Source organism: Coregonus clupeaformis, unplaced genomic scaffold, assembly GCF_020615455.1.
Source record: "Coregonus clupeaformis isolate EN_2021a unplaced genomic scaffold, ASM2061545v1 scaf0587, whole genome shotgun sequence".
In the NCBI taxonomy this organism is placed as follows: domain Eukaryota; kingdom Metazoa; phylum Chordata; class Actinopteri; order Salmoniformes; family Salmonidae; genus Coregonus; species Coregonus clupeaformis.
Window position 1 is genome coordinate 95,494 of NW_025534042.1, and position 12,750 is coordinate 108,243.

At 43.3% G+C, this 12,750-nt stretch overlaps 1 protein-coding gene across 1 annotated transcript; it reads right to left on the reverse strand.

The window, feature by feature from the left end:
• Nucleotides 1-17: 17 nt before the first annotated feature.
• LOC123485153 (bromodomain-containing protein 7-like) lies at nt 18-12,441 on the reverse strand. The gene is made up of 17 exons (XM_045216049.1): nt 12,317-12,441; nt 8,395-8,582; nt 7,915-8,023; nt 7,687-7,744; nt 7,107-7,251; nt 6,809-6,919; nt 6,313-6,485; nt 3,938-4,064; nt 3,698-3,773; nt 3,351-3,458; nt 2,864-2,999; nt 2,415-2,517; nt 2,258-2,317; nt 1,441-1,549; nt 956-1,099; nt 436-576; nt 18-182 (listed from the first exon to the last, which is right to left on the reverse strand). The coding sequence occupies exons 1-17, from the start codon at nt 12,357-12,359 to the stop codon at nt 121-123; spliced, it is 1,893 nt and encodes a 630-aa protein (XP_045071984.1). The 5' UTR covers nt 12,360-12,441; the 3' UTR covers nt 18-120.
• Between the last annotated feature and the right edge of the window lie 309 nt (nt 12,442-12,750).

The following is a 12,750-nucleotide window of genomic DNA, read 5'->3' on the forward strand; positions in this document are numbered from 1 at the left end:
ACAAATCGATTTTTTTGTATATATAAAAAAGGTTTATTAAATGAAATGCAAACAAAAAGCACCTTTTTGGACACTACAACAGATGGGATGTTATTAGGAGGATGGTTGCTGTGAATTCTGTTATACTGCGACGACTGGAATCTGCTGAACTTCAGGCAAGGTATCCATAGGCTCAACAGCCACTGGAATCAAGATGACAGACATAAGGGAATAGCTTTGACATTCCACAACATGTAAAAAAGTTAATTACATTCTAACACAATTAAATACAACTTTACCCCCTCAGGGGGCAATTAAAAGATAAGTCAGTTTTGCAAGTAGGCCTACCACTTGACTGAACACATTCACAAAATAAACCAGTATATGGTTAGAATGTTTATTACCCATAAACTAAATGTTAACCAGGGAAACATATTCTGGGTGGTTTAAGACTACCTGTGGTGAGGTCTATGAGTGGTTCATCTGCCTCTAGGGGTATAGCGATGCCCATGGCCCTCCTGATCCCATACACACTGCTCACATCTCCTGGAGCCACCTGACTGGTCAGTTGGGCTAGGTTACCAGTCACCTTCTCAGCTACAGGGAGACAAATGAGAAATGATATTAGAGCCCAACTTCAAGCCAAAGGTGGAGTCCAAATAAAGATCACTGGCAGTAGTGTAGCTGAGAAATCGAGGGCCCAGGCATTTCTTCCACTGGAATTAAAATTGAAAATAAATTCATGTTTAGTCAGAACTGTTTCTGGTTGCACTATTTTTAGAGTTCAAACCAAAGCTTGAATCCAAATAAAGACTGTTGCTGTGGGGGAAAGAGCATATCTGGTCAGTTGCACAACAATGACTTCAACCAAAATGTGTCTTCTGCATTTAACCCAACCCCTCAATCAGAGAACCCCCCCCCCAATAAAATACAGAGTGGAATTCCGTTCTCCTTTAAAAAGAAAAGGAAGTGTTACCCAGCTGCAGCTCCTTGGTTGTTGGGGCGAGCAGGCAGATGATGTTGGGGGGCTGCTTGACACTCAGGCGTTCCCTCTGCGCTTCCTGCAGCTCATGGAGGAGCTTTGTAGTCTCATCCAACTTCTGCTGGAAGATTTGGGCCTCTGATGCACATAAAGACATATACACACTTGATTACTTAAATATCCTAAGGAAGCTTACATTGACCTGTGCAGGGTCATCTACAATGGGTTCCATTTTCCCTCTTATCTTCATAGACTATATTCAACTGGGGCTGCATATGGCCTACAACAGCCCAGGGAGGCTACCTGCAAGGCTGTAGTAGTAACCAACCACTGGATCTGTCAGAAACACCTCAATTACCTTCAGGAAGGGTTCAAGCCTAGGGGATTTAAAATGTAACTCTTTGGCTCTCAGTAGCTTTAGAGAATGAACTGGCATGCTGTTGGGGTTTGCCCTTTGGTCAGTTAGAGGTGATCTATACCCTCAGAGAGGAGGTCCGGTGGAGTCTGGAGGTCCAAGCCCAGGCCGATCACAGAGCCCAGGGAGGCTAGCCTGCTTTCAGCCTGCTTGCTGGCCTCTGGTTCAACCACCTGAGAGAAAAACAGAAGGGTTAAAGAAAAGTTAGATTAGTAAAAGCATTTTTGTTTGGATTCCAAGTCACCCAGCGCTGCAGTCAGTGAATCTTTGAAATTGCATTCCTGAAAGGAGAGGCGGCAGCTAGGCCAGATATTTTCTAGTAGCTCGAGTCGATACCTCTGCCAGTCCCTTTCCAATAAAATCTAATGAAACAAAGAGCAGCAGCAACACCCAAGCAGGGATAAACTGGACATTGGCCAAGCACAGCAAACAGCCGGGTACAGAGAGCTGCTGTGTGCTGAACAGGTCTGATGCTTTTCTTTCCTCCCTCTACACTGCTGTGACTGAGGAGCCATTCAGCCGCCCAATGAAGGGAGCGCAGAAAGAAAACACAGACATTTCCACATCCCTGACACAGAGAGTGCGTGAACAGCCCTGATCTCAGGGGCTGGTGGAGAGAGGCAGTGTTTTGAAGGGGAAATGTTATTTCCATGTGTTGGATCTAGCAGCTAGCTAACGAGCCTGCCATGTTGTTGACACAGCTGGAACACAACAGCTACGGCATGTGCAGAAGCTGTTAATATTATCCAACACTTTTGGTGGGGTGTGGGGGTTAGCTGGGGTTCACCTCAGGTGGGTGTCGTTGAGACCTAGGGTGTGGTGTCTCTCCTTTATCTGCTGAGGTTGTCCAGGTTTAGTGTCCTAGTGTAGCTGAGACTTACCTCCATGTCCTGGTCTCTAGTCTCAGAGGTTTCTGTTGGCCCTTGCTCATCTGGACGGGTCTGACGAGCAAGAACACATTAAGTTAGTGTCCAATCTTTTCCCCAAAATAACTGTAGCCATATAATTCCCATACAGATAAATGCATAGTGGTTCTACCTCTCTCAGGGTTTTGGAGTGCTCCCCGTTAGTCAACGCATCCAGGAGGTTGTCTGCCAGTTTGTACATGTGCTCCTCCGATTTGGACAGGAACTCCGAGAGGCTGCAGACACAATGACAAACACATTACATCAGTGTGTGTTTGTGTATCCTAGTCACATTTGCTCTCCTCTCAGAAGCAGCAGTAGGGTCGTATCAGGTTTACCATGTGTTCTTAGCCTCCACCACAGTGAATCTCATCCACGCCAACAGAACCATAAAACGCCTACTCTAATATACAAACCCAATGAAATACAGGGACATCTGGACTGTTATGCGCATGTTGGAATACTCAAAGCTTTGTTTGCAATAATTTACAGTAAAGTAGGCCCTTGTTATTGTAAATGTCAGGTCCTCCCATAATATTACAGCGTAATGTTGGGGGAGGATGAGGAGCCACACATGCATACCTCTCAGATCCCTGGAGGCTGGCCTCCTCTCCATAGAAGGAGTAGATCAGGTCAGAGTCCTCTTTCCCGATGTTGGCGAAGCTCGAGTCGTAGGCGGGTGCGTAGGAGGTGTACGGACCGTAATTCATGTACGATACTGCGAGAGCGGAGATTGGGTTACATTACAGCTCGTAAACACAGATGGAGATACATTTATATGACTATGAAAAACTGATTTTTATAGAATCACAATCTGACATGGCTACATGGCCTTATCAAATCTTAGGGAAAAACAATGTTGCCCATGATTGGATTTATAAATGGATAGATTAAGACTGGTATTTATGTTGGTTTAACATTTGATTTATACATGTGCTTCTATACAAGCTCTGGGTTCAGTCCCTCAGGTGAGAAGAGGATATTCAGCCACTCTTGGGAGACGATGGAAGTCGATATGAGAAATGCTTTTTTATTATTAAACTCTGTCACTAAGGCCCCTTCAGCTTACCTGGTGTGACCATGTTCCTCTTGTCCTCCTTGAAGCCCTGCAGGGTGTTGATGCCACTCTGCAGCCGGTTGGACATCATGCCCAGCTTCACAGGGCAGTAGCCCACATCTGTAGAGATAACAGAGTTGATTGAGAAATAGAGGCTCATTTACAATTAAAAGCTGATGATTTTATTATACTTGTTAGGTTAAAAACATGGCATTTTGGCCACCAACAGCCTTCATCAGAAGGACAGAGTTAATTACATAGTTGGAATCAATCATGGATTCCCGTTTTCCCATGTTGCACAAATAGAAATGGATATAGCACAACTAGCTAACTGTGGCCGTGACTATGACTGGACCTACCTCCAGCAACAAGGTCAACTGGGTTCAGGATTGCCAGTGTGGTGGAGCCATCAGACTTCCTCCTCTCAAAGTCCAGCTACATAACGAAATAAAACAATAGTCATATTATTACATTAGTGGACATAATGAATATGTTCACTAAATTAGACAATACATTTCCTATATTATAGATGGGTTAAGAGAGCTTGGTTGGCCTAAACAGATTGATTAAGCCAATTCCATAGCCCGTAGCTCTCTCACCTCACTCTCCAGCCCTCTGTTGGACAGTTTGCCTCCTGAATCTTCGATGAGCTTGCGGATCTCTTCAAGCTCCTGCTCTGCCTGACTGACAACCTTGGACACTTCGTCTTTGGAATCATTGTCTTTCCTGGAAGTATTGGAGAACACAGACAAAGTATAGACGAGTAAGAGACTTTGGAAAGTGATTCATAGGGCTTCATTGTTCCAATACCAAAAGGATCACCAGCAAATAGGAATTTATTTTGCTGGCATTCATTGGTGATTACAATACGTTTTGAAACACTATCATAACATCTAAATCTAATAGAGAGAATCAATTTAATACTATAGCTACATGTTCCCAATGAATATGCTGCCAATATACTTTCAAACAAACTTCACATCAAATCTTATAAGTCCTCATGCTGTAGTCTGTTATTTGCTAAAGCATTTTCTACCCATTACACCTCAGTGGGGTTTACTAGGACAACAACTCCTAGGTTTCAGAGACTGATTGGTGTGAAACGTGCTGCATAGTGCTGACTGAACACAAGACCTGACACGCTCAGTCATTCCATTAAATCTCTCTCAGCCTCTAGCCAGAGTCTGTGGAAAGAACTGATCCACCAAACACTTGGGAGGAGAACAAGCCCACAGCACTTGGACACTACCCAAGGCTTATTAACATTAGTGGGCAATACTGCTTCCTGGTTGGGATCTGTGTTGGGTAAATGGGCGAGAACAGCTTCTCACAGTCTAATCTAGGAACGAGCACCTTACCCCCTATCTGAAATCTATATATTACAGTGGCTTGTGAAAGTATTCACCCCTCTTGGCATTTTTCCTATTTTGTTGCCTTACAACCTGGAATTAAAATTGATTTTTTGGTGGTTTGTATCATTTGATTTACACAACATGCCTACCACTTTGAAGATGCAAAATATTTTTCGGTATGAAACAAACAAGAAAAAAGAAAAGAAAAAAACTTGAGCTTGAACTATTCACCCCCCCAAAGTCAATACTTGATAGAGCCACCTTTTGCAGCAATTACAGCTGAAAGTCTCTTGGGGTATGTCTCTATAAGCTTGGCACATCTAGCCACTGGGATTTTTGCCCATTCTTCAAGGCAAAACTGCTCCAGCTCCTTCAAGTTGGATGGGTTCCGCAATCTTTAAGTCATACCACAGATTCTCAATTGGATTTAGGTCTGGGCTTTGACTAGGCCATTCCAAGACATTTAAATGTTTCCCCTTAAACCACTTGAGTGTTGCTTTAGCAGTATGCTTAGGGTCATTGTCCTGCTGGAAGGTGAACCACCGTCCCAGTCTAAAATCTCTGGAAGACTGAAACAGGTTTCCCTCAAGAATTTCCCTGTATTTAGCGCCATCCATCATTCCTTCAATGCTGACCAGTTTCCCAGTCCCTGACGATGAAAAACATCCCCACAGCATGATACTGCCACCACCATGCTTCACAGTGGGGATGGTATTCCCGGGGTGATGAGAGGTGTTGGGTTTGCGCCAGACATAGCATTTTCCTTGATGGCCAAAAAGCTCAATGTGTGTACGGCTTAAAGTGGTCCTATGGACAGATAATCCAATCTCCGCTGTGGAGCTTTGCAGCTCCTTCAGGGTTATCTTTGGTCTCTTTGTTGCCTCTCTGATAAATGCCCTCCTTGCCTGGTCCGTGAGTTTTGGTGGGCGGCCCCCTCTTGGCAGGTTTGTTGTGGTGCCATATTCTTTCAATTTTTAAATATTTGATTTAATGGTGCTCCGTGGGATGTTCAAGGTTTCTGATATTTTTTTAATAACCCAAGCCTGATCTGTACTTCTCCAACACTTTGTCCCTGACCTGTTTGGAGAGCTCCTTGGTCTTCATGGTGCCGCTTTCTTGGTGGTGCCCCTTGCTTAGTGGTGTTGCAGACTCTGGGGCCTTTCAGAACAGGTGTATATATACTGAGATCATGTGACACTTAAATATAGTCCACCTGTGTGCAATCTAACTAAATGTGACTTCTGAAGGTAATTGATTGCACCAGATCTTATGTAGGGGCTTCATAGCAAAGGGGGTGAATACATATGCACGCACCACTTTTCCGTTATTCATTTTGTATAATCTTTTGAAACAAGTATTTTTTTTCATTTCACTTCACCAATTTGGACTATTTTGTGTATGTCCATTACATGAAATCCAAATAAAAATCCATTTAAATTACAGGTTGTAATGCAACAAAATAGGAAAAACGCCAAGAGGGGTGAATACTTTTGCAAGGCACTGTAGTTTATGGTTTATGTAAATTGTGTCTGAGATCGATATCCATATATGATGACTCTCCAAGCAATTAATAACTAAAAGCATATTGTCTGTTCATGTGCAGGGTAAAGTTATCACTGTACCTGGGAGTGTTTGGTGCAGACTGGGCGGTCTCACTAGGATCTATGGGGCTGGGGCCGTCTTTACACTGGTCCATGCTTGAGTTGCCCACCTCTCCCGTCTTCCCTGACTGGTTGGCTGGGTTCTCCAGGTCAGCCATGAACTCAATACTCTGCCTTAGGCTCTCAAGCCTCTCCTGTGGGACAGAGAGAGAGTTGACACAATTTACGCCACAATCCCTTGTTATTCCAATCTAGTGGTCTTGTTATTACAGACTCTTCTTGGGCCCCAATAATTTAAACAAATATAAAAGCATTGTGGTGAAGATGCATTTCTAAACATTCAGGGGTATGAGAAGTCGTATGGCGCCCTCTGCTGTTCATGTGGCCACAAGCGATTATTTCATCCAGGCACAAGTTTAGTGCCGGTTTCCTAGACAAAACGCATTCAAGGGAAGATCCCATATGTATGTGTGAGATGTATGTGTTAAATTTCCTTCTGTAGACGCACTCTCCTTACCGGGCGGAGGATCTTCATGCCAGAATGGAGCAGCTTCCTGGCAGCTTTGTGGTAAATGGTCTCTGGCTTGTTGTAGATCATGGCATTCTCACACATGATCCTGAAGTCCACCTGTATCAATGGAGACACATGGCAGTCAGTCACTGGACTCTGCATATGTTAAACATTGGTTTTCTATTCAAATCAACACTTCAAGCTTGATTGTCAATCAATCCACTGCTTTAGAATGACAGATGACTAAAGAAAGCTATTCTGGAAGAGTTATTCGGCAAGAAGGTAGTGCAGTTGACAGGTGTACCTTGAGCTCCTCCAATGACTGGTAATACTCATTCTTGACTTTCTCCTTCATCGCGCCGAAGTCCATGGGCCGCTTGATGATCGTGGAGTAGCCAGGAGCGATGAGGTCAGTCACAGGGAACGAGAAAAACGCACTTGGATCTTTCCTACAAGAGAAAGTCAGTTGTTGCTTTGTTAGGCCTCAATGCAATTTTATTTTACCAGATAAGTTGACTGAACACATTCTCATTTACAGCAATGACCTGGGGAATAGTTACAGGGGAGAGGAGGGGGATGAATGAGCCAATTGGAAGCTAGGGATGATTAGATGGCCATGATGGTATGAGGGCCAGATTGGGAATTTAGCCAGGACACCGGGGTTAACACCCCTACTCTTACGATACGTGTCGTGGGATCTTTAGTGACCACAGAGAGTCAGGACACCCGTTTAACATCCAATCCGAAAGACGGCACCCTACACAGGGCAATGTCCCCAACCACTACCCTGGGGCATTGGGATATTTCATTGGGATATTTTTTTTAGACCAGAGGAAACAGACTGATAATCAATTAAATGTCAATTTCTTAGTAACAAGCTTCACCTTTGGAGCTGTCTGATGAGCTGACTCAAGGCTTCCTGCAGTGGGGTCAGTTCTTTCTCTGAGAATGAGAGTGAGAAAGCACGCAAGAGAGAGGTGGGTAAAGAGAAGGCGAGTAAGAAAAACAGATAAATAATGGTTAAAATGTTTCCATATATTAATAGAAATTAAAGGCCAAGAAAGGATTACGGAAAAGTGGCAGCCATTGTAGAAACTGAGGAAGTAACTTACCTTCCACTTTATTCAAGGAGGATGCCAGATCTGAACGGACAGGGGTCCTGCTCGCCTCCCTATCATCCCAGTCTGTATCAGCGTCCTGTCCCTTCTTCTTCTTTGTCATCTAAATGCACCATATAAACATGTTCGTTGACACTTAAATTTTCATTTGTGATAGTAGATCACCTACCCATCACAGTCTATGGGCCAAATAAACCCCTTTTTGAATTCCGAAAATCAAAAGACACCTCAAAGTTTTTGAAGTATTGCTCTTGGGCGATTCAATGTAGTCAGAGCTGAATTCCCCAAAGGCTGGTATCTGCTCCACTCAGTTGGTGGAGTTCATCAGACACTTACACATGAGTGGAGTTTAGTCAGCTAGCACCACCCATGCCATGGAATGAAATGGTAGCTACTCTCCCCTAGAGATTTCCCTCAAAAACAGTACAAAAGGTAAACAGGGGCTGTAATCAAAATATGGATTCCCAAACTCACCTTTTTCTTTTTCTTGTCATCAACTGGTGACATGGTATCATTCCTTTCCTTATCCTTTTTCTTCTTCTTTTTCTTGTGTTTCTCTACATCTGGATGTTCGTCATAAGTGTTTTCAAAGCTCGAGCTCCCAGTCGTCACCTCATTTCCAGCAACCTTCAGAACCAATTTCAGTGGTCTCTCCCCGTACTCTGTAGATGGGACACATTGGGTTAGCTGTACGTACACTACCGTTCAAAAGTTTGGGGTCATTTAGAAAATGTCCTTGTTTTCGAAAGAAAATCAATATTTTTGTCCATTAAAATCACATCAAATTGATCAGAAATACAGTGTAGACATTGTTAATGTTGTAAATGGCTATTGTAGCTGGAAACGGCTGATTTGTAATGGAATATCTACATAGGCGTACAGAGGCCCATTATCAGCAACCATCAGTCCTGTGTTCCAATGGCACGTTGTGTTTGCTAATCCAAGTTTATAATTTTAAAAGGCTAATTGATCATTAGAAAACCCTTTTGCAATTATGTTAGCACAGCTGAAAACTGTTGTGCTGATTAAAGAAGCAATACAACTGGCCTTCTTGAGACTAGTTGAGTATCAGCAATTGTGGGTTCGATTACAGGATCAAAATGGCCAGAAACAAATAACTTTCTTCTGAAACTCATCAGTCTATTCTTGTTCTGAGAAATGAAGGCTATTCCATGCGAGAAATTGCCAAGAAACTGAAGATCTCGTACAACGCTGTGTACTACTCCCTTCACAGAACAGCACAAACTGGCTCTAACCAGAATAGAAAGAGGAGTGGGAGGCCCCGGTACACAACTGAGCAAGAGGACAAATACATTAGTGTCTAGTTTGAGAAACAGATGCCTCACAGGTCCTCAACTGGCAGCTTCAAATAGTACCCGCAAATGGGATGCTGACCTTCTAGGCAGAGTTGCAAAGAAAAAGCCATATCTCAGACTGGCCAAAAGAACACAGACACTGGAAGATTGGAAAAAAATGTTATCGACAGACAAATCGAAGTTTGAGGTGTTCGGTTCACAAAGAAGAACATTTGTGAGACGCAGACCAAATGAAAAGATGCTGGAGGAGTGCTTGATGCCATCTGGCAAGCATGGTGGAGGCAATGTGATGGTCTGGGGGTGCTTTGGTGGTGGTAAAGTGGGAGATTTGTACAGGGTAAAAGGGATCTTGAAGAAGGAAGGCTATCACTCCATTTTGCAAAGCCATGCCCTGTGGACGGCGCTTGATTGGAGCCAATTTCCTCCTACAACAGGACAATGACCCAAAGCAAAGCTCCAAACTATGCAATAACTATTTAGGGAAGAAGCAGTCAGCTGGTATTCTGTCTATAATGGAGTGGCCAGCAGTCACCGGATCTCAACCTTATTGAGCTGTTGTGGGAGCAGCTTGACCGAATGGTACGTAAGAATTGCCCATCAAGCCAATCCAATTTGTGGGAGGTGCTTCAGGAAGCATGGGGTGAAATCTCTTCAGATTACCTCAACAAATTGACAACTAGAATGCCAAAGGTCTGCAAGGCTGCAATTGCTGCAAATGGAGGATTCTTTGACGAAAGCAAAGTTTGAAGGACAATTATTATTTCTATTAAAAATCATAATTTCTAACCTTGTCAATGACTACATTTCCTATGCATTTTGCTATATTTCCTATTCAAACTCATTTCATGTATGTTTTCATGGAAAAACTTTTGAACGGTAGTGTACAGTCGTGGTCAAAAGTTGAATGACACAAATATTAATTTTCACAAAGTCTGCTGCCTCAGTTTTTATGATGGCAATTTGCATATACTCCAGAATGTTATGAAGAGTAATCAGATGAATTGCAATTAATTGCAAAGTCCCACTTTGCCATGAAAATGAACTTAATCCACCAAAAACATTTCCACTGCATTTCAGCCCTGCCACAAAAGGACCAGCTGACATCATTGAAAAATGTTTTACATTACATTTGTCATTTAGCAGACGCTGTTATCCAGAGCGACTTACAGTTAGTGAGTGCATACATTTTCATATTGGCCCCCCGTGGGAAACGAACCCACAACCCTGGCGTTGCAAGCATCATGTCAGTGATTCTCTCGTTAACACAGGTGAGAGTGTTGACGAGGACAAGGCTGGAGATCACTCTGTCATGCTGATTGAGTTAGAATAACAGATTGGAAGCTTTAAAACGAGGGTGGTGCTTGAAATCATTGTTCTTCCTCTGTTAACCATGGTTACCTGCAAGGAAACACGTGGCGTCATCATTGCTTTGCACAAAAAGGGCTTCACAGGCAAGGATATTGCTGCTAATAAGATTGCACCTAAATCAACCATTTATCGGATCATCAAGAACTTCAAGGCGAGAGGTTAGATTGTTGTGAAGAAGGTGTCAGGGCGCCCAAGAAAGTCCAGCAAGCGCCAGGACCGTCTCCTAAAGTCGATTCAGCTGCGGGATCGGGGCACCACCAGTGCAGAGCTTGCTCAGGAATGGCAGCAGGCAGGTGTGAGTGCATCTGCACGCACAGGGAGGCGAAGACTTTTGGAGGATGGCCTGGTGTCAAGAAGGGCAGCAAGGAAGCCACTTCTCTCCAGGAAAAACATCAGGGACAGACTGATATTCTGCAAAAGGTACAGGGATTGGACTGCTGAGGACTGGGGTAAAGTCATTTTCTCTGATGAATCCCCTTTCCGATTGTTTGGGGCATCCGGAAAAAAGCTTGTCCGGAGAAGACAAGGTGAGCGCTACCATCAGTCCTGTGTCATGCCAACAGTAAAGCATCCTGAGACCTTTCATGTGTGGGGTTGCTTCTCAGCCAAGGGAGTGGGCTCACTTACAATTTTGCCTAAGAACACAGCCATGAATAAAGAATGGTACCAACACATCCACCGAGAGTAACTTCTCCCAACCATCCAAGAACAGTTTGGTGACGAACAATGCCTTTTCCAGCATGATGGAGCACCTTGCCATAAGGCAAAAGTGATAACTAAGTGGTTCGGGGAACAAAACATCGACATTTTGGGTCCATGGCCAGGACACTCCCCAGACCTTAATCCAATTGAGAACTTGTGGTCAATCCTCAAGAGGCAGGTGGACAAACAAAACCCCACAAATTCTGACAAACTATACGCATTGATTATGCAAGAATGAGCGGTCACCAGTCAGGATGTGGCCCAGAAGTTAATTGACAGCAAGCCAGGGCGGATTGCAGTGGTCTTGAAAAAGAAGGGTCAACACTGCAAATATTGACTCTTTGCATAAACTTAATGTAATTGTCAATAAAAGCCTTTGACACTTATGGAATGCTTGTAATTATACTTCAGTATACCATAGTAACACCTGACATATCTAAAAACACTGAAGGAGCAAACTTTGTGACGACCAATACTTGTCATTCTCAAAACTTTTGACCACGACTGTATATTCCCAAATTTTTGAATGTAACCAACTCAAGTTGCTGCTGACAGTTCGCTGGCCGGCTAGCTCAACTGTAAGGTAGCCAACTAGCTAGCTAACTTAATAACTAGTTATGTTGCAAACAACAACAGACCACCAACATGGCGAGTTAGCTAACGTTAACGTTACCTCGCTACCTGGCTAAAATATGTAAATGAGTAGATAGCTAGCCATTTCAAAGTTCAATCTTTGGTTCAATGCATATAGGATAAAAGATAAAGCGGACAGCAATCTAATTAGATAGCTATATTTTAACATCTGTCAATTAGCTAACGTTAATGAGCTCGGTACATAGCATATGGCTAAGCTAACATGCAGTGAATTCAAATGGGTGATTATGCGCTAACTAACGTTAGCTAGCCTGGCTGACCAAAGCTCGCGCGTAGACCGCTATGAAGCGCGAGCATTTTAATGGTCCAAGAAATTCAACCAATACCAGCGCATTGTCTATTTAAATGTGTCTTACCTTCATATTTTTCAGACTTGTGCTTTTTATGCTTCTTGCCCATTATTTATATGGTTTGAATCTTTACGCTAGCTAACAGGCAGGTTGTTCTTTGTTTTCTATCCTGGAAGGGATAGCAATCGATTGCGGAGTGCTGGTTTTCTGCAGCGCCGCATGTCGGCTGGAGGTAAAATCACATTATTTTATAACCATGTTCAATGTTTATTAGTAGACAAGCCAAACCTACCTAACATGTCCAGTGTCCATGTTGTATGTTTTTACTGTAGTTATATATCTTTTTTATTGTGTCAGAAATGGTCCCTTCAAAAGGATATAAGAATGTATCAACTTTAGTCACCTGTAGGGGGCGTGATTACCACAGGATTGGTCTCAAGGTTTTCCTCAACTTCTAAACTGGACAGCAGATTCAGAAGCAATGTAGGCCTATAGTCCAT